Source organism: Neolamprologus brichardi, chromosome 6 (genome assembly GCF_056152115.1).
Source record: "Neolamprologus brichardi isolate AB-2024 chromosome 6, ASM5615211v1, whole genome shotgun sequence".
In the NCBI taxonomy this organism is placed as follows: Eukaryota; Metazoa; Chordata; class Actinopteri; order Cichliformes; family Cichlidae; genus Neolamprologus; species Neolamprologus brichardi.
This window is the reverse complement of record NC_142109.1, coordinates 1,326,811-1,352,247: the sequence shown is the minus strand read 5'-3', so window position 1 is coordinate 1,352,247 and position 25,437 is coordinate 1,326,811. Positions and strand designations below refer to the sequence as shown.

Below are 25,437 nucleotides of genomic sequence, written 5' to 3'. Positions count from 1 at the left end.
TTAATTTGGGGCAACTGTGTTCTGTTCGCCTTGTAATCCGAAGGTTGCCGGTTCGAGCCCCGGCTTGGACAGTCTCGGTCGTTGGGTCCTTGGGCAAGACACTTCAGCCGTTGCCTACTGGTGGTGGTCAGAGGGCCCGGTGGCAGCCTCGCCTCTGTCAGTGCGCCCCAGGGCAGCTGTGGCTACAACGTAGCTTGTCATCACCAGTGTGTGAATGGATGTGTAAAGCGCTATACAAATACAGCCCATTTTACCATTTCTGTTCTAATAAATAAATATACACCAGTCTCCCTCGCTGGAATCTGCTTGAGCTGCTACAGTTGGAGAGTCTCGGTCTTGTTGGCTGTGGTTGACCCCTGCCTCTGGTCCTTGTGCTGCCACGACTAGAGTTTTGTGCTGTTGTTTAGCCTGCTCATTGGTAGGAGTTCTTGATGCGTTCAAGTAATAATAATATTTCAAGTAATATCCTTGTAAAGTTTTTGGCTGTTCCATCAACCACAGATATGACAAACCTTTCATGTCTCTTTTTAGCCATTGTCATTCTCACTGTCTAGAGCAGGGGTGTCAAACTCAAATACACAGTGGGCCAAAATTCAAAACTGGAACAAAGTTGCGGGCTAACATTAATATTTATTGAAAAAAAAAATATAGATATATAATATAGATAAATATAGACAGATATAAGAATGAATCTTTTCTTATGGACTCAAACAAGTTTTGCTGAAAAACTGAATATGGAACAAGCAAAGCTTAATACTAAACAATATATATTAGCTGTATAATACCAGTAGGCCAGCTCTAATAGTAATTTGGCTTCGCGGGCCAAATGTAATTAGGCTGCGGGCCAAATTTGGCCCACGGGCCAGAGTTTGACACCTATGGTCTAGAGTAACTTAAAGCTTACTTCAGTGAAAGCAAGCGATACATGATCCAAAAAGCCGATGTGAGAAAGATCTAGTACATCCAGCAATGTCAAACGATCTCTTTTAAGTGTTCTCTATCCTTACTTCAGTAACTCCGGTTCAATCAAATACTTCATGTAAAATCTTTCATATCGATTTGGAAAGTGATAGAAAGGGTCGAAAATCTAATTTTTAAAAAACTTAAGTGGTTTCAAGACAAAGATCTCACAGGAAGTGTTTGATGTGAGTTTTAAGAAAATGAATACAGCTAGAACTGTGCAGAATAGACCGATGTAGTAACATTGGCTAACTGGAAATAATAACGCTCTTACATTTGCCTTAACATGTTTTGTGAGGCTCAGACAGGAAGTATGCTAGCTCTGAAGATGACAATGTGCAACAGATGAACAGACTGACAATAGGTCGCTCCATCATCCTGTTTTATTCACAGCAGGTTTGAAGGAAACAAATTCATTTGGACTCATACACACATGCTCATCAAAACCCCAAAAAGTCTCTCTCACTCACACACACACACACACACACAGTGGTATGGTAGGCACACTGTAGTGGAGAGCTCAGATGTGTCGTCTCTGATAGTCGATCCAAAGTAGGCACTTCTGAAGCAGACAGTGATGATCGTTAATGCTTCTGTTCTCTGGCGAGCCTGACGCTGACCGCTGCAGTCACATCACATTAATCCAACTGTGCTTGTCACCATATGTACACCATTTATGCCTTTGATTAGTGTGGGAGTTAAGAATGACTATGGCTGCACATGTTAGATTAATCAATCGTTTCAGAAGAGCAAATTACTGCAATGCTCATTAGTTTCATACCAGGAGATTTATCTTGGAAACAAGCTGCTTACAAAAGCCATCACACAGACCAGAGGAGTAGATGAATATTTGCATTTGGGAGTGGAATGGTTCCAAACAGCAGCCTGTCAGACTGTAGTGTTCTCACTGCTGCAGAGACTGATCTGTGACTGCATCTGGACAGGTCGTTTGCTCCGTGTGACGGGAGCTCTCGGTAGCCGAACAGTCAGGAAGAGAAAATCTGATCAAATCTGATGTCATGAAGAAAACTCCGCTAGCAGAAGGAGGGGAGAGCTGTAAGCACTTGTTACTTTTACCCCTGTGGGGAGTTGTGATACAATATTGCAGCATCAGAAGAAGATATTCTGGATGAAAGGTTTAATCAGATTCTCTCTTCCATCTTCGCAGAAAACTAACAGCTCACACAGACTGGAAGATGCAAAAGTTAACAGCTGATATTCACGCTTCACATCCTGCAAACTCTCTGCATCAGTTCAGCGAGTTCTGCACCACCGTCAGTCATCACAATGACCAGGATGTGACTGGGCTGAAGAAACTGCATGACCAAACTGTTTTAAGGTGGAAGTTGAACCTTTTGAAGTGAATCTTGTCACTATGTCCACATACTGAAATTAAACCTTTCTCTCAGCTACTGTTATTATTATTTTTTGGAGTACAAAAAAGTAAGCAAATAGACCCAAAAGCAGCTGATCAAAGAGGATTGGAATAGTGTTAACATGAACAGGAACCCTGTTGATTTTTTAAGCGATAAGAACGACCCAAGCTCTCCAAGTATGCAAAAGGGTAACCTGCCGAGCATGCGGTGTTGATAAAAATCCTGTCAGCTCCAGCATTGCAGACCGCTGGAGGAAAAAGCTTAACACAGTATAGAATGTTTCCAGAGAAAGAAAAATAAATTACCCCCAAATTTCATAAGAATAATCCACATCCTGCCCTCCCACTAAAACAGTAATAATTTACTTCTTTATTTTCTATTGAATTGCACACACTGCGATGAGGTGGCAACAGTTTTTCACCAGGCGCTGTGCGTTTCTGAACAGTCTCTGAAGCACCGGTATGCTGCTGCTCTTCTCCCATACTTGCATTTTTGGTCCCTTTGGGCCTCTTCCAGCCTCAGCCGGCCCACCATCGGCCCCCGGGGGTCAGGCTCCCATAACTGCTGAGGTAAGGTCAGTTCTGGAGATCCGGATTCCATCCTCCATCACCTCTTCTGCTCCCAGACCTCAACCATGTTCAGGTCGAGCCTCTCGAGGCTCTTCAGCCCCTGGATGTTCTCGGTGTAGAACGCCACGTCTACCACCACCAGCCTGCAAACACGAGCCACAGCTTACAGCTTTGAAAGTGTCAAAGACATGAAAGATATGAACAGCTATGCTCTGACAAAAAGCAGTTTATAACCTCCTAAGACCCGAACTCTTCCACAGCATGCATTTTTAATTTCTCTTTGATATTTGGTCACATTGGGGCCCGATGAACGTAAAAACAAAGAATTATCAGATTTATTTTTTACCTTATTTTTGTTTTTAAGAAAAATGAGAGCCACATATGAGAATATTCTTTTAAAATTGGCACCAGGATGTCCAAAAAACTCACTGAAAAGCCTTCAGTTAATCCAAAATGCTGCAGCAAGAGTCCTGACAGGGACTAGAAAGAGCAGATTTCTCCTGTTTTGGCTTCCCTTCATTGGCTTCCTGTTAAATCCAGAATTGAATTCAAAATCCTGCTCCTCACATACAAGGTCTTAAATAATCAGGCCCCATCTGATCTTAATGACCTTGTAGTACCATATCACCCTATTAGAGCACTTCGCTCTCACTCTGCAGGCCTACTTGTTGTTCCTAGAGTATTTAAAAGTAGAATGGGAGGCAGAGCCTTCAGTTTTCAGGCCCCTCTTCTGTGGAACCAGCTTCCAGTTTGGATTCAGGAGACAGACACTATCTCTACTTTTAAGATTAGGCTTAAAACTTTCCTTTTTGCTAAAGCATATAGTTAGGGCTGGACCAGGTGACCCTGAATCCTCCCTTAGTTATGCTGCAATAGACGTAGGCTGCCGGGGGATTCCCATGATGCATTGAGTATTTCCTTTCCAGTCACCTTTCTCACTCACTATGTGTTAATAGACCTCTCTGCATTGAATCATATCTGTTATTAACCTCTGTCTCTCTTCCACAGCATGTCTTTTATCCTTTCTTCCTTCTCTCACGCCAACCGGTCGCAGCAGTTGGCCCCGCCCCTCCCTGAGCCTGGTTCTGCCGGAGGTTTCTTCCTGTTAAAAGGGAGTTTTTCCTTCCCACTGTCGCCAAAGTGCTGCTCATAGGGGGTCATATGATTGTTGGGTTTTTCTCTGTATCTATGAAGCACCTTGAGGTGACTTTTGTTGTGATTTGGCGCTATATAAATAAAATTGAATTGAATTGAACCGTGGCAGCTGTCACTGACACACACCTATCACCTCCGTTAATTCCAAAACTAACTCACAGAAGTGGAACTCTAAATTTGTGTGTCAGGTTTGTTAAGTAAATTCTTGTACCTTAATATAGCAGATATAAAGACACGTCAAGTATTCATGTAATCTTCAAAATTCTCTTTCAATAAAATGTGAAACAACGGGGAACACCAACAGGAAAAGAGGTGTTCCTTCTCTTCAGAGCGAAGCAGGAAGTGCTGCTCTGTCATATCAACATACTCCAATCATTAGCTGGTTTTCAGGGCAGTGCTGCACACTTACCCATGCTGCGGTCCTCCATCATTAATAACTCCAAGCCGAGCCAGCTGCCTCTTCAGATGCATTTTGAAACTGGCATTGATCCTCAGAAACAGCATCTGTATATGGATACACAACTCTCAGGTCTCTGATCAACAAGCTGTCACAGACACGGTGTAGAGAAAACAAAGATCTCACCTGTGTCTGTTCTTCAGGTAAAAGTTCATAAATGGCTTCGTGCATCTTCGCCATCTGCTTACAGATGTTTCTGAAGCAGGCTGAGGGCATCGGAGCCTTCACTTCATACTGAGGACAGAAAAGGATACGGCTGAGGTCATGTGAGTCTGCGCACATTTGGAATACAGCTGCATCAAGTGGGAAACAATTTAAAATACACAGAGCTGAAATATTCTGAGAAAGTGCATTACACATGTCAAAAAGTCATAAATTCTGTACTAATAAAGGACAGAAATGGATACCTGACCATCAGGTATACAGTGCAAGTATAATTTAGTAGGTTAGATCAGCGGTCTCCAACCTTTTTTGCACCACGGACCGACAATATTTTCACGGACCGGCCTTTAAGGTGTCGCGGATAAATACAACAAAATAAAACTAGTACCGGTACTGAAAAAAAGAAGATTTATTCATAACACACGTGAAAAGAGCCAGGAAAACCGAGCTAACGATAAAAACGATAACAAAATAACGCTGAAAACCAATTAAAAACCCTGAAAACCATACATTTCACACCTGAGCCTCAACTCTCGCGGCCCGGTACCGGTCCAAGGCCCGGGGGTTGGGGACCGCTGTTTTAGATTATTGGTTATTTGTTTGTTCTATTATCTAATAGCAATGATTCTATTAAGTCTACATTAATTCAATACTATTAAGTAAAAAACTGACTAACTGTGGAAATATTAGGCCTACACAGGTCACAGATGGGCAACTGCCTGAATCTCATTACAACAAGTCTTCTGTAAATAGAGATTATTTTTATGCTTGCATAAAATTTAAAACCATTCATGAAGTGTTCTCGTGTTCCCTGCCCTCATCTTACCTTTGACAGAACCTTCTCAAACAGACTGTCCATGATGGCCACCAGCTTAGCAGAGATCTCTGCTATGTGATCGTTGTAGTCCTGCAACACAACAAACGGCCTCAGCAACACAACTCACATCGAGCTGAAATCTTTGGAGATTTTGTCATGACATTTTATTTTTTTTTTAACTCTTCTCTCAAACTTTCATTTAGCCAGGAAGTCGAGAGGCCACACTTAAAGTGCTCATGCTGAGCGTTACCTTGGTGATGTGATCAAAGTGTCTGAGAACACTGAATTGTTTGGGCTGCAGTTTGGTCTCAAAATGAGCTCTGATGATGGGAATGTAGTGAACCACCAGCTGCAGACAGCGTGAAGCTAATGCTACAACACACAGTTAACAGTAAAAATCAGCATTCTCAACCATTAAAAGTTGCTTCACATAATGAAATATCAGGTCTACTTGTAAGCAGTGTGTGTAGCAGGTGTTATATACCGAGGTTTTTGGTGGTGATGGTCTTGAGGCCGACGATCTGCAAAGCTCCGGCTCCCAGAACCAGCTGGCAGCTCCGAGAGTTGAAGTGCTGCAGGAAGACAATCCAAGAAAATTCAGTAAACACCACCAGGCTAGCATACCAGCATGTCAGGGCTGTGTCAGATGTAAACATTTCAGTGTTGTGATCAAAAAGTCTTTTCCTGTTTACTAACTACAAGAGGCTGAACTAACGTAGGATCGTGTGATTTGAGTGCTGTTGAGTCTCTGACCTTGAGGAGGTCTGCCAGACGCGTCAGCATGTCTGTAGAGATGGATGGGATGTCATTGACACACTGGCAGTATTCTAAAAAGATCCGGATCAGCAGCAGAACCGTCCTGAAGGAACACAAAGGCTACTCAGGAAATCTTTTCAAATTAAATGTTCACATTTAAAAAGCATTTGCGCCGTCTAACTTCCAACTTTAATGACACTTGTTTTCAAGCGGTTTAAGGAGATGGTTTTTACAGGGTACAGGGAAGAGGTAGAGATTTGATAGGGTGTTCTTGTCCAATATTTTCATGTGTGTGCAGGTGCACGGGTATGTTGGTATGGGTATATATATATTTGTAGGTTGTGTATCCTTTGAGGTGTTAATGGGGTTATTGAAAATGTGTGTATGTGCGTATGTGTATATACGTATGTATGGATAGATAGAAACATATATGTATATATATATATTTAAAAAAAAAAAAAATACACATGACATATAATGTAATTGCAAGGAGGTATTTCTGTAGTCTATTGATTACTAGATAGTGGAAAAGGGGTGGGATTAAATAAGCTTATGCTTCTTCCTGCTCCTTTTTGAACATGAAAGTTATTTGTAGTTGTGGTTGCTCGTTTTCCTTTTGTTTTGCTTTGTTCATTTGTCTCTTTTAATTCTATGTTGTTGTACTTTTTCAACATGTTCAAAATAAGGATTCAGTCAATCAATCAATGTGAGGACAGAATAATATTTAAAATCATGAAATATGTGATTTCACCTACCCAACAACTGCATATTTCTGCCCGTTGACAAGCAGAAACTCTGTGGGTTTCCTGTCATCGGGACCTGGAATGGGAAAACGAATGTTACAAATGATAAAGCTGTTCTTCTTGTGCTGTTTCTCTGTTTCTCTGTATGCAGCTGTGGAACCAAGCCTCAGTGCATCACTAGAAACCTCCAAGCACCTGGAGCCTCTAACAACAACACAGAGCAGTTCTGCTCTGTAATTTAAGTCTGTCTGCACACATGTTTCTGTTCAAACTGGAGGAGGGGGAGACTGCTGCTGCAGTGAACAGGTTTCATTGTTTTTAACTCTGCTTCACTACAACTCTTTGTATGTTACAAGTTCGCTCTTCTCTGCGCCTGCTGACAGACCAAGAACAGCACAAGCAACACCGAGCAGACACACGACTGCACTTTAACATAAATTCTGCTTCATGTGGCCCATTAGGGAAATTAATTGCCCAACCTTCACCCAACAGGTCTCATCAGATAACTGCCTCTCAGGGAGTTCGTTTTCCCCACTGTTGCCAAGTGCTGCTTATAGGGGACTGTCTAATTGTTAGGGGTGGGGGAAAAAATCGATACTGTGTAGTATCGTGATATTTTGTTTGCTAATAATGTATGGATACAGGGACAGCAGAAATCGATATTTTGTTACAAAAAGGTTTTTGTGCTCTGACTTCAGAGCATGTTGATCCTTTTTCTGAGCAAGAATCCTGACATTCCTTCACTGTCCAAATGTGTTTAACTTTTTTATGGCAGCAATAAACATGACAGTTTACTTATTTTAATTTAAGACATGTTTTATTTTAATTAAGTTTAAAACTTTTTTATTTAATGTAAAATTATATTTTGTTTTAATTTACTTTCAAATTCTTCAGTTGCTGAAGGGGCTGCATAGTTTTCATAAACTGCATAGTTCAGAATAGCTATAATTGTACCAGATGGTTGATTCAGTTAAGTTGGACTAGACTGTAATACAAACCGTTCAGTTTGTCAACAATAAAACTGAAATGAGAGAAAGACTGAGTGTGAGACTTTGATATTAGATAAAATGAATATTGATAAAGTTTACCTTTATGTACAGAATCTGAATATCGCAAAATATTTTTAAAAATTGCAATAATATCGTATCGTGCGTTAAGTATTGTGATAATATCGTATCGTGGGATGTATGGTGAGTCCCACCTCTACTAATTGTTGGGATTTTCTCTCTAATGTTTATAAACTCCTTGACTGGACTGAACTGTGAACCTTTACTTCTTTACCCATTTTCTTATTTTACATCAAAGTCAGCATATATATGCAATGTGTGCGTAGGTTACTCTGTAAGTAGTCAAAACATTTCAGAAGTGTATAACTAAAACTACAGAAATTACAAATAAAACCAGGTTAATGAGGATTTTCGGACAGTGGAGTCTGATACCTGGGATTTTGCGCTCTGGTAGTGATATTCTACCATTAGCGATGGAGTTCACCAGATCCTGAAACTCAGCAGGAACCTCAGCCTGCTTCCAGCGCTCATTGTCCAACAGCAGGCTGCAGGGGCACAAAAACAAACTTCAGCACCTGCACTGCTACGTTACAGGAGTAAGACCAGCTACACACTCAAATTCAACCATGAAACTAAACCTTCACTCACTCACACAAACAGTTATCATATTTAAAAGCAACAACAACAACAACAACAATCTTTATTTATAGAGCACATTTAAAAACCAGCGGTATACCAAAGTGCTTAACATAAGAGACAGAGAAGTAACACGAGTATTATAAGGCCTTAGCAAAGTATCAAATATCCTCACAGGTCAATGCCACTAATACACAGGGGTAATATAAAATGCATATCAAAATAGAAACATAATAAAAGCACAAGCCATAAAAATATGTATAAGAAAAAATAGAATATGTCTAAAAGTCAGGTGCGAGCATTAACAAGCAGGAAAGGCGAGATTAAACAAATAGGTTTTTAACCGTGATTTAAAAGATTGGATGGAATCAGACGCCCGGATCACAATCGGAAGATTATTCCTTTTGCTTATTCCATTTGCTTATTCCTAAGCAAACCTCCTGATCCTGAAAACAACGGTACTGCAGGTTACCTGAGTTTGGTCTTGCGTTCTTCGTGGAAGCGGTGGACGAAGCGGTTGGCCTGGCTCTGCAACGCGCCCCTCAGGGAAACGCTTCGCCTGCCACAGAGCTCCTCTGTGTCCCTGACAAATCCCTCCACTGCCTGTGAAAGACAAACGAACTCCGCTGAGGTCAGACGCTCCAGAGATCCATCCTGTTAAACGGAAACACAAACACTTCAATTACATTTGCAGGTTTATCCTTTTCCATAGAAAACCTCAAATACAGACACATGGACACCGTACCTTGGCTCGGGCTGTGAGCACTTTGACGCAGCGGTCATGGCTGATGTCGGAAGCCGTGTACATGAGGTCCTGGAGGTTGTTTATCACAAGGTTCAGCTCAAAGTCGGTGGGCATCATGTTCTCACCAGGCCTGAACACAAACACACTCACTGTTAACAGGAAACGAGTCAAAGGTTTCACAGCTTTAATGCCTCTCAGTCATTTTCACTTTTGGTTAAATCATTTTTGTACTTCATCTTTGGCAACAACACTTCCATTGTTGTTTTAAGAGAGCCAGTCTCTACATTTAATAGAGAACTACAGGAGATTATAAGCCACTACAGTCCACATCACTCTGTACGATCTGCTGCCACTGATTTTCAAGTTCTCGTGTAAGTTATGCGTGTTTGCCATATTCGTAGAATCAACTAAAGAAATGAGAGCATCCTGTGTTTTAGTGATAGGCGACCAGTAACAAAGTATCTAAAATGCAGTTTAACACTGGTTCATCCCCTTTTTTTATGTTTGAATAATTCACGGGTCAATGTTAAGTAGCATCACAAACAAAAAGTGTTCTGATACAGGAGCCGAACTGAAAAAGAGAGAAAAAGCACCCAATGTCTAAAGAAAAGCTCCTTCAGAAAGCCTGAACTGCTGCTCAAGACTTTTGAACAAAACTGTCACTTTATGGTTTGATGCTGTTTTCAGTAAATAAGAAGACCTGAAATGCAAAAAAAGGAAAAAGCAACAGCCTTTTAACCAGATGTCAGTTAGTGGCTTTGGTGCAACGGGACTGCAATTACCATGATATTTTTGTTTTCAAAAAGAAAAAGAAGAAGAAGAAAAACTTAAGAGTGACCTACATGAAGCTCTGCTCTCTGCTGGCAGACATTTCTGTGGCCCCAGAGTCACTACTGGCAGTCTCCCCCCGGCCCTGCTGGCTCCTGAACCCTGCTGCAGAGCTCTGATCCTGGGCTGCCGGCACTACTCGCTGTTGTTTCTGCTCCTGCTGTTGCTGCTGGGCATCATTCAAAGCATCACTGATGAAGAGGCCTTCATGGGTGAGGTAGGCCAGCTCAGCCTCTCCCTGCAGGAGTGACGGGACCTGAGAAGCCTCTTGGCTGGATGGTTCTGAACAGGAGTCCTCCAGGAGACGGGTTTTCTGGTTTGAGTCCAGAACCTCCAGAACCACATTCCTGATCACATTCATAGTGGCCTAGCAAACAGGCAGTTGGGTAATAAGGGACACAATTAGATTCAGTTCGTTGAATTCACACAGAAAGAATATTTTTACCTGCATCAAATGTTGGATAATGTTTGTGATGTGTGAACCATCTTCTGAAGTCTAGCAGACTAAAAATAGGAGCTCTGTACCAGGAGCTGTTTTGACTAACCTTGATTCTCTGCAGGAAGAACAGGAAGCTCTCAAAGACATTTTTCAGCAGGTCAAACCACTGAGGGAATGTCATCAGACGCATTTGGTCAGCAAGCCTGAGAAACACAAACGCACACATGTACAGCGAGTCTCCATGTGGGTCAACTCGGACTGATATGTTCTTTGTTTACAAAGTCAATGTGCTCATCAAACATTAATACAACCAGTGGTATCAATCACATTGTTCCAACTTACTTAACAACGACTTCAGCATCAATTTCTTCTATCTGCACAACACTATCTGCCACACACTGCAAACACAAAAAGGTTTCTATTACATGATGAATCGCAGCTGGATCGCTGTTATTTGATGCAGCGCTTAGAAACAGATAAAGACTGGACTGTGTCAGGAGGAGTCACACCTGAGAGACGATTGCCTTGGCCGCTACGATCATCTCATCGCTGTAAATATCCAGAAAATCCAGCTTCCGCTGCCGCAGCAGGCCGAACACCAGCGACTCCAGACGCTCCTAAAATCCACAGACAAACGCACAGAGTCCTAAAACACCGACATGACCGGGCAGCAGGGTTTCAGAAAGCTGAGATGAATTTAATATGAGACTAGGGCTGCCACAAACGATTATTCTGATAGTCGATTAGTCGACTAATCAGATCATCATCCATTGGACGTAAAACGTACAGCTTATTGCACCAGCAGCACCTGCTCTTATATAACTATCATTAGCTTACAGCTTTAAGTGTTTAAGGTATGTGCTAACTAAAAATAAAGACAAGATGATAGTTTATTAAATTTTAATGACATTTGCAGATTGTTTCGGTGAAGTTTAATAAACTCCTTGCTATCTAAAATATAACAGGACACCGGAGTATATTCTCCAGCGTCTCACACTTCTGATAATCAGCTGTCTGCTTGACGTTTATTCAGCTGTGTAAAAACTATAACTTTAATTTCAGCCAAACCGATTTACTCAGGAACAAATAAAATACTAAAAAAAAGCCAAACAATAACATTTTTAAGTTATCTAAGTGACTTATATATCATGTTTAACCTGAGTAGTGAAAGACGGCGGTGGGTTTGAAAACGATTTGCCGGGAGTCCGGTGTTCTCACGGCTCTAGTGAGCCTTGCACCCGGCTAGCTATCGAGCTAGTGGGTAACAGACGTCTCCGAAAACGTCGGAGCGCTTTTGAAAATATGTGGTGTCTTGATAAACTGAGCAGATATTTGAGGTTTACACAGCTACATTCTCGCCTGAAAATATGTTAAACGTTTATTTTGTGACTCAGAAAGAATAATAAGAGTAACATTAAAACTAACTAGCTGCCGCCATTGTTGGAAACTGAGCTGGGCTGCGTTATGAATTCTGGGACAGAGCTACTTCTTCTTCGGGGTTTAACGGCAGCTGGCATCCTTGTGCATGCAGTGCTGCCATCTTCTGTTTCAGTCCGTTATTACACTCTTAAATCCTACTACTTATTCCTGCGTCTTTTGTGATCTTACAAAGCTTCAAACGACGCGTCGACTATTAAATCAGTCGTCGACGATTTTGATAGTCGACGTAATCGTGACTAGCCGACTAATCGTGGCAGCCCTATATGAGACCGAAGAATTCAATTACGTAATCACATTCAAAGATTAAAAACTAATACTGATACTGAGCATGAGCAGAGCTACACAGCTGTATGTAACTGTTTCTGTCAGACTATAATGATGACTTGCTGCCACCAGTTTCATTACTTAGAATCAGATTCTACATTTAGTTTGATGTAACTGAAACTAAAAGCAGAAGCACATTCAAAATGACAAAGAAACAGGAACAGAAACGTTGATGTTTTGTGTGTGTAGATGTAGCATGAATACTGATATTTATCATGTATACAGAGACGTATGCAAATGTAAATGGCAACTGCACATTCCCCAACAGTTCATCTTCTAAACATGACCGTCCTGAAATCTATTAGACCCTTTGTGTTGAAGGTGATTGTTCAGACCTTCTCCAGAACCTGTGGCTCATCTCTCAGGCTGCGGTTCAGGTCACTGTGAGCGTACATACTGAAGTCCTCCACCATCATCTTATCGATCAGCTTCTCTAGCTCGCACAGCTGGGAGCCCAGATGTCTGAGAGATGCAAACACAGGATTGTACATCTATATAATAGGATACAGCTGCTCTGTTGGCTGCTTGTAGAACATCAATTTCAGACATCACAACAAAAACTATCCTAGTAAAACTGATCCAGTAAACACACTCTCACCTGAAGCTGTGGATTCCCTGCAGCTCTTGCTGGAGCACCTCCTTCGTGGTGGCGATAAGTTCCAGTGCTCCAACAAACTCAGAGGTGGAGAGCAGCAGCTGTACAGTGGGCTGTGTCTGATGCACTGCGGCCATCAGCTTCAGCTTGTTGTGCAGCTTCACGCAGTTGTTGCGATTCAGGGCGGTGCAGAGAGCCCGGAGAGGTCCTTGGCACATGACCTGGTCCATGGCAGCTGTACGGCCCCGAAGGACGGCCACGGCGTGCTGCGTCTCCTGCAGCTGGTCCTGCAGCTCGTGCTGCGACGACATAGCATGGAAAAACGCTTCGGAACGCAGCGAGATCTGTCGAGCAATGCTCACCTCCACCACATCGAGGTAGTGGCTGAGCTGCAGGAAAAAGAACATCGTTTGATTAACTTCTACACATGAAGGTCGCTGGTTTAACTGATCTAAACTAATGACTGCGGTTATATTCTAGTCTTAAGTTTTAAATATCTTCAGGTAAATTAACTGAACAATAACAATATGCATTTCATCCTTAAATATATAACAACAGACGTCTAATTTCTGTGTTTAGATCAAGTCCATCAAATACAATAAATAAATTACAATTATCCATCCATCATTTTTCTTAACCTCTCCAGTCAACACCAACCAGAAACCTTTTAGAAATCCTCTTGGTAACACCTCAAGGCAGTTAACTTATAGAATGTATCTACAGTAACTTTAATTTCACTCCTCATCAAAAGTGATGGACCGGTGAGTCTACAGCTCCTGCTAGCTTTCCCTAAAATAAAGATTGAACGATATTTTGCTCCCTGGATGTTCTGCTTGTATCACCTGTGCTATTACAAAATTTCCTGGAGTGTCTTTCTTGTAAAACTGAGAAAAGCAGAAACTACTCACAGATGTAGAAGCTAAAGGAATTTAAACAAGTATTTAACAAAATTGCTAATAAAACTTATTAGTATTATTATTTTTAAGTTCCTTTTGTTCTTTTGTTATGCTACAAGGCCCCAACACCAAACTCTTACTGGTCAGTGGTTGCTTCTTGTTTAGGTTGTGATCAGCTGTTTAGACAGATAAACATGCCAGTGTCAGAGCCAAATCCACTGTGGATGTGTAATATTCAACACAAACAGCAGGGGGGGCAGGAGCACCCTGAATTCAGCCCTCTGCAGGTTGATCATTTTCATTCCCATCAAACAATGGCATCCTTTATTCCTTACATTTCCCAGTCCATATCAGTACAGATATTCAGCATGATGCTTTTCTCCACTGTGATCTGATGTGTTTTCAAAGGAACGATCTATATAACTGCCTCGGGGTGTTACCAAGAAGGTTTGAAAGGAACACTTTGAACACATCAGTGCAGGTTTACGAGCTACAGATCGCCCTCCCTGGGTGATCTGTATGTGTTGATGAGAATTTACCTTTTCCTGGAGCAGTTTGGAAGAAGCCACGTCTCTGCTGCTCTTCCCCCCAGCGTTGTTAAAGTGTGACCAGGGAAGGACCATGTTGAAGGTAGCCGGGTCCTCAAGAGCAAAGTCGGGCTTCATGAAAATCTGACAATATAAAGCACAGTGAGACAGTGAAGCAGCAAGGTCACTCTGGAGACAGCCTGTTGTCACAATAGTGTCCCTATCATGTCTAAGCTAATAAAGGAGACATGCTTAGTTGCAAGTATCAAAAGAGTCACAATGTGTTTGAGTCCACAGCTAAAATAATACAACAGAACTGCATTAGAGCATTGGCCACACTGTCAAAGTTAAAGGGAAAGAGAAATCCAGAGAGAATCAGAAAGAATATTATGCATGTTTGCATAATTACCTTCGGGACTTGCTCCAGCTCCGTTCTGGATTTGTCTGGAATAAGCAACAAAAGCTCTAAATCACTATCGGTTACAGCAGTTATGTTTAAGAGTCACAATATCCTTTTGTGTTGCTCAGCTAATTAAAAGGTATGCATTTGTCACAATTATTACTAATTAGATCAAATATGGTCAGATTAATAAAGTTTAGTTTCTAAGACTGACACTAGAGTGTGCTCTGTACAAACGAAACAATACAAATAAAAAAGACAGGAAACGTGTGAAAAGTGCAGCAAGCAGAGAAATGTGTTTATCAGATCAAATTGTGAAATGTGCATTAAACACATAAAATATTGTTTTGGAAGCAAATCAAAAGAAAGATAATAAAACCCGTGTGTTAAACTGTAAAAACCCTTAAATCTATTAAAGAGCCAAGGTTCAGGACCAAACTACGCTCACGTACTCTTAATGTGTGGTATAGTCAGATGTGACACTGTAGCCTGCATATTTGCATCTGAAGTCATTGTGTGCTGCCAATCTTATCAAGAAAAGAGGATACAGGCAGTCAGAGAGTCCTGCAGCAGCTGGTTAATAATTCATACCGTGGTTGGTGGTGATACTAGAGACAGCGTCGACATCGTCTTTGTTGGGGCAGATCGTCTTGCAACGTTCATGGATTCGTTCCCTCTAAAAATGAAATCATGAAATCCAAAAAGGAAGTTCAGGATTTTTGGCCCAGCCCGTTCTCTGTAAAGCTAACATGATCGTTACGCACCAGGAAAAAAAAGGCTTGAGTGAATCACAGAAGTCAAGTTTGATGATACAAACTAACAAAGGTTACAGCTGTGGGTCATTAGAGAGCAAAGCAACACACTGAACAAGAAATCAGATGCATGAAACCCGTAGGAGGAAGTGAAAACAAAGCTACAATAACATTTCTAAAAACTAGATGACTCTTACAAGAACAGAAATGCACTGTCAGAAGTGCATGAGATGTTACACCTCAATCTCACCACACTCAGCTGGTAATAAAAGTAATAAAAGACTAAATGAGGAACAGAAACTTTCTGTAAGAACTTGAGGCATTATAAAAATGAAGCAGCACAGGCCAAGACAATTTAAGAATTTAAAAACACATAAAACTTTAAAACCTGTTGTATTTTATTTTCATTATTTTAATTGTTTGTAGAATGTTTGTTGACAACATTAAAGCATCAGCTGCATTTCAAGACTAGATTCTACTTGAAACATGACAGCCAGTAAAGGAAGGTTTTATCCAACACGTTAAGGTGTTTGTACTGGATCCAGACTGGAATACAAACGTACAGCTGCTGTCTCTTAAACACAAAGACATTCCTCACTGGGGCTGGGTTAATGATGAACGTAAGACTATCTCAATGCGCCATTTTTACTCACGTCACTTCCATAATTGTTTAAGCACGCTAGTCATCCTACCCACAGCGCTCTGGATTTGGCTTGGTTACCAGTTAACTTCTGTAAATCAAACCCTACTTTACTATTAAACAATAAATTACTATCAGTAACCATGTATGTTACTGTTCATATTAGGGCTGCCACAAATGATTATTCTGACAGTCGACTAGTCACCGATTATTTTTGCGATTAGTTGACTAATCAGATCATCATCCATTGGACGCAAAAGTACAGCTTATTTCACCAGCAGCATCTGCTCTTATATAACTATCATTAGCTTACAGCTTTAAGTGTTTAAGGTATGTGCTAACTAAAAATAAAGACAAGATGATAGTTTATTAAATTTTAATGAAATTTGCAGATTGTTTTGGTGAAGTTTAATAAACTCCTTGCTATCTAAAATATAACAGGACACCGGAGTATATTCTGGAGCATCTCACACTTCTGATAATCAGTTGTCTGCTTGACGTTTATTCAGCTGTGTAAAAACTATAACTTTAATCTCAGCCAAACCGATTTACTCAGGAACAAATAAAATACTAAAAAAAGCCAAACAATAACATTTTTAAGTTATCTAAGTGACTTATATATATTTAACCTGAGTAGCGAAAGACTGCGGTGGGTTTGAAAACGATTTGCCGGGAGTCCGGTGTTCTCACGGCTCTAGTGAGCTTTGCCCCGGCTAGCTATCGAGCTAGTAGGTAACAGACGTCTCTGAAAACGTCGGAGCGCTTTTGAAAGTATGTGGTGTCTTGATAAACTGAGCAGATATTTGAGGTTTACACAGCTACATTCTCGCCTGAAAATATGTTAAACATTTATTTTGTGACCCAGAAAGAATAATAAGAGTAATATTAAAACTAACTAGCTGCCGCCATTGTTGGAAACTGAGCAGGGCCGCAATGGGCCGCGCTATGAATTCTGGGACGCTGCTACTTCTTCTTCGGGGTTTAACGGCAGCTGGCATCCTTGTACATGCAGTGCTGCCATCTTCTGTTTCAGTCCGTTATTACACTCTTAAATTCTACTACTTATTCCTGCGTCTTTTGGGATCTTACAAAGCTTCAAACGACGCGTCGACTATTAAATTACTCGTTGACGATTTTGATAGTCGACGTAATCGTGGCAGCCCTAGTTCATATCTATACATAACTGAGGTTGTCATGTTTCCTCCAGTAGAAGCTATCAGTTAGAACTAATGTAGCTTAACTGTGAGGCAAAACAAGAACAGCAAATCTCAGCCAAATGCCAGAGTAACACAACCATTCTGATAAGTAACTCTGTCAACAAATGAGTGCATGTACAAGGAAAAAAAAAGAAAAATCAACATTATTTTGACTGGTTAAAGTGAAAATCACATATTTAACATACAGACTTAGACACATCTTCCCATCACAACAGTTTTGGCATCAGTACTTCTATTGCTTTTTAATTGAGTAAACTCCTCTAGGAAATGCAAATGCCTCCAGTATTCAGGCTGTTTGAATTCCTGAGATCAGGTCCAGCTTTATTCAGACATTTTCATCTTTTCTTCTTCTATAATGCCACCTTTGTTCTAAATGGTGGGAAAATACAGCAGCTGCTCATCAGCGGGAGACAGTTGCATCGTTTGCACAAGATTTCTTAAACTAAAGTTCTTAGTTAACAGATGCATTTCAACACTTCTACTTTACATGTCCTGAGCAAAAAAAGGCTACAAAGTGAAACTGCCTCAGATTCTTGACACACCCAAAACAAGAGAAACGTAGAATCTTTCTCAGGAACCCCAAAAGGTTGATTGTGTGTTTCACTGGGAGAAACGTTTCGTCACTCATCTAAAGTGACTTCTTCACTCTCAGCTGGCTGCAGGTTTCCCCAATCAAGACTTTCTCAAGAACAAAAATATCCTAATAGCATCTTTAACATTGACTCCACACAGATCTGAGCTGCAGTGATACTGACTTGTCAACAAATCATAAATGCTCTTAATAATTCGCTCTACGTATTACCTGAGTCATCTCTTGCAGGTAGGGCCCAAAGTGCTCCTTGGTGATGTTGGGGAGGCAAAAGGAGGGCATCACCTCCGTCTCGGTGAAGTCCAGCCCCCATGTTTTAGTGAAAAAGTCAGATTCCCTTTTGGCGAGCCGAGGGTCATTCAGCGCAGCTGGGAGGTTGACCTTCGAGCTATAAACTGTCCATCGGTCGTGCTCCGCCACCACAGATGGACCATTACACAGGCCCTGCCCCTCACCTGGAGGACCACATAGAAATAAAGTCAGTGCTTTCATTTTCTGCGGAGAACAACAACTCATAATTTAAGCATCTGCCATGGTTTCTTGGTTTTGTTTACATGTTCCTGAACTTAAATCACAGCTGTGGCCCAGGTGAATGCAACAAGAAGCAACATCACAAGCACAGCAGTAAATCAATGCACAACATATTTAGATAAAAACTGCAAGACGCTGTGTTTTCCTGCAGTGTCACAATTTGTCTATTTAAAGTTCATGTGTGTTCAATATGACAATGTGAAAGAAAGAGTGGGCTTTAGATAGCCAGTATGGAAATAAAAATGTATACTTAAAAAAATATTAGCATCACTGTTTATGTTTGTATGTAAACTTTAAATGACTGATGACCCTTAGCGCAGATGTATAGATGAACATCTAGATTTTCACCACCTTTTATAGACTATTTTCACTGTCTAACTGCAAAGTATGTACACTTTCTGCTTATGTTCTACTGCTAAAAATGATGCCTATGCGTTCCATTACACTGAAGTCAGTCATTCTTCCTACCAGTCGGCTCCTTCGGGCAGACGTCAGGCAAAGAGCGGATATGCCGGTAGCGAGGTGGGGAAGGATCTCGCTCCTTGTGATAGATCCCATCTCGGCCTCCGCTGCTGGGACGAGGCACTGGGGAGGAGCTGTGACTGGAGGCCATGTCATTGGGACGCGCCTCCCAGCAGGCTAGCTGGAAAAAAAAGATGAAAACAGGGCTAGCATTAGATAGAGAAATCATAATCAGCACTATCAACAACAAATCAGCAAAGTCCCAAACGAGGTATGTGGTCCATCTCTCTTAATACTTTGCCCAATCTGTAAAGAGTCACAGATGTTTTCAGAAGATTGATCTTGTAAGATGTTAAAGCCTCAATAATTTCATAAAGACACTGGGCATTGTTTTGTTTTTTTTAATAAATAGTAATAATAATATAATAATAATAAAATTGTATTTATATAGCACCTTTCAAGACAGAATCACAAAGTGCTGCACATAAGATTACAAGTCATAAAAAGATTTAAAAAGAGAAAATAAAACAGGCAAAAAATGAACCAAAAGCAGTTTTAAAAAGGTGAGTTTTGAGTTGGTTTTTTTTGTCAAAAGCCTCGCTGCAGCGTTTTGCACAACCTGCAGACGAGTCTTTGGGAACCATTTTTTGTAGTGGATGACTAGGGGACTTTCTGAAGTCTCTTCTCCCCGTCTCACTCCACATCTCTGCAGGTTTGTGGTTTCAAAATGATGATTTCTTGAAATTGGCAGCTTTTAGTATCACGTCTTCCCCTTCTGTTGTACACCATTAGTGATAGCAACACTACATTAAAAAAAAACCGAATCTAATTAACCTTTAAATTTGAGTGTTTTTAGACCCATTGCCACAGTCTGAAATCAAGCACATGACCATGCAGTCTGCCTTTACAAAGTTTTGTGAAAGAATGAATCATTCTAACAAGCTCAGAAAATTCAAGTGTGGTACTGCAAGAGAAGGCATCCTAGTCTAAGTCTTCCCTCCTAGATATGATCAGCTGTAGGGGATGTTATTGCAAAGTGGAAGCGTTTAGGAATCGCAGCAACTCAGCCTCAAAGTGGCAGACTGTACAAAGTTATACTGTGTTTGCTAAGTGTTGAAGTGCATAATGTGTAAAATTTGCCAATCTTCTGCTGACTCAGTAAATGCTGAGCAGCTCTTGTACTTGTAATGTGTTGGTGTTCCTTTAGTTTTGCCATAAAGTCTTACACATTCATCTAACCAGCAAAAGATCCCAAGTTTGATCATGGGACAAGACACAAACCTCTTAATGGTTGCATCAGAAAGAACATCCAGTACAAAAAAAATCAATACAATGTGTTGAGCTACCTGCTATAGCGAACCCTTGTATATCACAGACAAATCAAAGGTAGCTTTTAGTGTAACTTAGTCGTTCTCTACTGCAGAGAACGACTATGTGTTCAGCTTGCCATGTACAAGGCAGACTAAAGTTACATCAAAATTTGTGAAGGGCCTCAATTTCAATACAAGTTCTACATCAAACTGACAGAAACGTGCCCTGGTTCATCCACTGGTGCAAGCAAGTCTGCAGCTCTTTCTGTGTGGTAATGTACACAGTGGTTTTATTGGGGGGGGGGGGGGGGGGGGGGGATGACTGGTACAGCTTTCAACAGTGCTGCATTAAATCTAAAAAGGTTTGAAATATTTATTTAGCTTTTTTAGATTAACAAGTTAACACTAAATTCATCTCAGTTCTCCAAAAACCAGAGAAAACATGGACTGTTTATAACAGATGCATGTAACAACTGAGGTAATAACATGCATTCATGTTGGAAACTACATTTGAAGGTTCAGTGTTAGCTTTGCATGAGGCTGGTGACCTGTCCAGGGAGTACCTTGCTTATGCCCTAAGATAGCTGGGATAGACTGCAGCCCCCCCACAACCCTGAAGTATAAGATACCATAACTGGATGAGTAGGTGAAGAGCGAGGTTATCAGCTAATGTTGGCAAACTACATCCAAAAACTGACTGATACAACACACACGTACATATGTGCTATTAAATAAAAAGTAAAAGACTTTTTGTAGCTCTCTGATGTACTGTATAACATATCGAACATCGATCATTTCATTAAAAATGCTCCAAATACACAAACAACACAAATAAGGAAAAGTCCTTTGGTTAAGTGACAAATTTAAGGCCTATCAACCTCCAGTCAGTAAGCTTACATACATCTGCGATGTGTTGAAAGTGCTCTCAGATGTGCTTAAATTCTCTGAAACTTAATGCAGACATTTTCTGCAGCATCTGTAGCGAAAAATGCAAGCTGACAAAAAGCTGACCAAGGCGGCAACACCTGATCAAACACAAGATGCATCTAAACTTTGACCACATGTTTCATATTTGATGCTCTGCTGATTCAACTGGAAAAGGTACCCAGCTCCACCTGCCTGGGTCAACAGACCTGTGCTGCTTTTCGGCCGTCTTACAATTGCTATACAAGGAGAAACTACCTATAGGGTCAGTTTTGTGTATCACCCTGTAAAGTTTGGACCAAAGCTGACTTGGCCATGGAAGAACTGCATTTTTTTAGAGTTTTACATTGGCTCCATTTCACAGCCCTGGTGGTTAACAACTGAAAGAAAACTGCTGGTTAAATGACAGCTGTAAACCAATGATATATGTTGCTGTACTAATAGTCAGTTGTAATCTGACTACTCAAACTGTGGAGGTGTATGACCCTCTGCTGTTAATCCCATCACACAAATGAGAGGATTATAGATCTACGCGCTCCCCATTATTATTAGAACCATTTTTAGCTCCTTCATATTGCTTTTACATTAAAAAAAAAAATGTTTTCAAAATATTAAGAACCATCTTAACACATAAAACTTCAGACTTGTCACAGATTCAAGCTCTCACAACCACCTTGGAGCTAAAAATAGGAATGATTGTCCGATTCATCTTTTTGAAGACAGACTGCTTTGAAGGAATAGGAAGGAACGGCAGTAATATGGTGATTGTCAGAGATTAAAATAAGTATTATTTGAATTTATTTATGCAGGTACATCAGTTATATAACTGGCTAGTTCTTCACTATATGACATATAAGATATGTCAAGCAGTAACACTGAATCCCAATCATAAAAGAAAAAAAAACAAGCAGGAGCAGCTTATAACACCTTCCCCATTTATTTTCATCTGCCCCTAGAAAACCGTTGTAAAATACTCAAAAACAATAAATCATTAGCAAATTACAGTAAAACAAGAGCATAACTGCACAGAGATATTCTTGCTGGGATCATAAAAGCTCAGTTATATTTCTATGTTAACATGTTAAGTCCAAAGAAAAATTATTGACCGATTCTTAGAAATCCAAATTATTCAGGAATAGTTTTGGACGGCATGTATGGACAAAGAATACTTGTTTAAAAAAACAGTATGCACCATCCTATATTAGGATCTTATTAATTAATCAAGCTTTTAATCCTTTTCTCGGTATAACCAAAAGTGAAAGCACAATAGCAAGGGGAGCCGCTGTATTGAACTCGATTCTACTTGTTTCCATCACATTATGGTCTACTCAGCGAGAACTTATCATTTTCAGACATAAACGTTGCCTTATAATGTAAATCAGAAACCCTAATATATTCCGGAAATTGTGCTAAGAAATAAGCATGGCCTTAATGGCATTTTCTTTTAGTAATTAGCACCATTAATAAATTATACTATAAATTTCCTCGCCGAATAAAACACATCGTGATTATTTCTGAGCGGAGAAAAAACAGCTGTCACTTGTACTCATTTAATGTTTGATATTAAAATGTTTATGCTTTCGGCTGTCATCGTTGCTGTGCCTCCCATCGGGACAAGTAGATGTAACAGAAGCTAGGCAGCTAGCCTTAGCCTAGCTACAGTGCACGCATTGCTGGCAGGTGTTTGCATTACAACCGTTCACGCTGACAGTGAAGTCAATGCCTAACAGCAACATGAAACACACAAAACTAAATGCAGTTTTGTTGTCAGGGGCTGATGTGCTGCAGAATATTCGCGGCCTTATTAGCTACATGCTAGAGCTAACGCTACAGCTAATGTTGTCAACGGCAGTTACACGTAGACTAGCCAATGGTAGCAAGTTAGCCGGATAAGCTACCCCAACAGGCAACATAAAAACACCAAAGAAAGCCAGGAATGACAGGGGACCGAGAGGCTTCATTTGGACACCTACCTGTCATGTAAAATAAAGCGGACGGTGTGTCTTTTCTTCATAATCACAGTAGCACTAAAGGAAACGAGGGGAAAACAACAGGACTCACAGCAGTTAATACCGGTATACGGACCATCATGCACTGCTGGAAAGAGGAACATCAACGTCAGGTTCTTTATTTGCCTGTTTGCAAGTTTCAGTCTTCGAAGCTCGCTGCTGCCCCCTGCTAACTAAAGCTGAATCGGTCCATTTCAATGTTATTGGTCCGTATACAGTAGACAACTAAGTGCGCACTCACCGGCCACTAGATACAGCTATCAAACTGTTATATAAACAGTTTATAGCATATCTAATATAGCAGAAACTCAGCATTTTGTCATGTAGACATTGTCAAGACGAACTGCTGTTCAAATTGAGAATCAGAACGGGCAACGAAAGGTGATAAGTGATTGTGAAGCAGGGTTTAACTTAACTGCACAACAGAAGATCAGAAAAACGCTGGCCGGGCATACTTAATTAATTTTAATGGAATAACCTACGAGAGCAGTGCTATTGAACTTTCCGTCTTCTTATGGCCACTGTGTCCCCGGTCTTTCGATGGCTACTTCCAGCAGGATAACTCGCCATGCCGCAAAGCTAAAATAATTTCAAATAGGTTTACTGAACACGACATATTAAACGGTGTTACGAGTGCCTATCCCAGCTGTCGAGAGATAGGGTACAGCCTGGACAGGTCACCAGTCTAACAGGGTTAACGAAGAGAGATAGACAACCTCACAATGTCACCGATGAGCAATTTAGCCTAACCCCACTAACTGCATGTCTTTGGACTGTGGGAGGAAGCCGGAGTACGCGGACAGAACCCACGCAAACACGGGGAGAACATGCATAGCTTGATTGTGGAATTGAACTCAGAACCTTCCTGCTCTGATACAACAATGCTAACTAATTTATTTCTCGCTGGTAATGCCCTCATTCATTTTAGGATGCTGGATCTACCCAAGATTCAATTCAATTTTATTTATACAGCGCCAATCACAACAGCTGTCGCCTCAATGCGCTTTATATTGTAAGGCACACTTTACAATAACACAGAGAAAAACCCCACAATCATGTAACCCCATATGAACAAAGCTTTGGCAACAATGGGGAGGAAAAAACTCCCTTTTAACAAGAAGAAACCTCCAGCAGAACTAGGCTCAGGGAGGGGTGTTGTGCCAAAAAGTGATTTCCAATGTTTCCGTGTGTTTTTTATGTGTAATATCGTTACGTATGTTGCTAAATAGTCTTTGGTGAACAGGTATTACAAATGGGTTATATATAAAATTAAAAAATTACCTGTTTCTCAAGTATCTTTGTAACTGTGTTATTGTTCTTACATTATAATCAATCAGCTCCCTTTTATCCACTTAAAATATCTTTACAGAACTATTTTTGCATTTGTTGCAATGTCACCTGTCCTCTTGGCCAGATTACGCTTAAAAGAGAAAATTTTAAAGTCAACAATAATTTTTTTTAACTGCATAAATAAAGGATACATAAAAGTCACTGCCAAAAACTGATTGCGGCTTCTACCTTGTTACAGGAATGTTGTTTGTTGCTCAAGATGATGTGATATCATTTATGAGGGATACATTTGACATATGTTTCACATATTATAGACCAACAAGTTATTTATAGCAGTTTAAATACAAGCAATCAGTTTTTGGCACAACAGGGGCGGTCATCTGCCGTGAGGGAAATAGGACCAGATATGTTGCTAAATTTATTTTTTCATATTGTGAAATGTTTTAGAAAAAAATGTAATTATAATAATTTTGTTATTCAGAGGTTGAATGAAAATACTAGACGCTTCAGTACACCTTAGTGCAGGCTAAACTGTGGTAAAGCTCACAGTAATGCACTGGACTGGTGCAGGACAAGGTGTGATAATCATGCTCAATGTGAGGTTACAAGGGTAGCGGACATTAATTCAAGGTACTGATGCTGATTAGATGTAGTCAATGAATTTTACCTTTTATAGCAGCTTTATAGTGTGTAGAGGTTGGACATGAGCCATATAGCTTATTGAACAACTGGTTATATCTTCTTGAAATCAGTAAAGACCAGTGAACTGGAGTCAGATCACATTCAAAATACAAAGTGTAAATGTTCAGTATGAATCCAAAGATGTGATTTGTACTTGAAAATGAGTTCATGCACATTTACCAATCTTGATCCAGCTGGCT

The 25,437-nt window shown here is 40.5% G+C and overlaps 1 protein-coding gene across 2 annotated transcripts; it reads right to left on the bottom strand.

Moving 5' to 3' along the window:
- Positions 1-1,331: 1,331 nt before the first annotated feature.
- vps54 (VPS54 subunit of GARP complex) lies at positions 1,332-23,815 on the bottom strand. Of its 2 annotated transcripts, none has more exons than XM_087841422.1 (23): positions 23,749-23,815; positions 19,030-19,204; positions 18,244-18,485; positions 15,424-15,508; positions 14,842-14,876; positions 14,445-14,576; positions 13,013-13,398; positions 12,750-12,876; positions 11,160-11,267; positions 10,993-11,048; positions 10,757-10,853; positions 10,226-10,578; positions 9,384-9,513; positions 9,111-9,292; positions 8,435-8,547; positions 7,008-7,071; positions 6,250-6,355; positions 5,981-6,068; positions 5,747-5,868; positions 5,506-5,586; positions 4,644-4,751; positions 4,470-4,564; positions 1,332-3,048 (listed from the first exon to the last, which is right to left on the bottom strand). In XM_087841422.1, the coding sequence occupies exons 2-23, from the start codon at positions 19,172-19,174 to the stop codon at positions 2,943-2,945; spliced, it is 2,961 nt and encodes a 986-aa protein (XP_087697548.1). In that variant the 5' UTR covers positions 19,175-19,204; positions 23,749-23,815; the 3' UTR covers positions 1,332-2,942. The 2 variants fall into 2 exon arrangements, with proteins under 2 accessions (XP_087697548.1, XP_087697547.1); XM_087841421.1 differs by lacking the exon at positions 23,749-23,815 and adding an exon at positions 23,231-23,388.
- Positions 23,816-25,437: the final 1,622 nt, after the last annotated feature.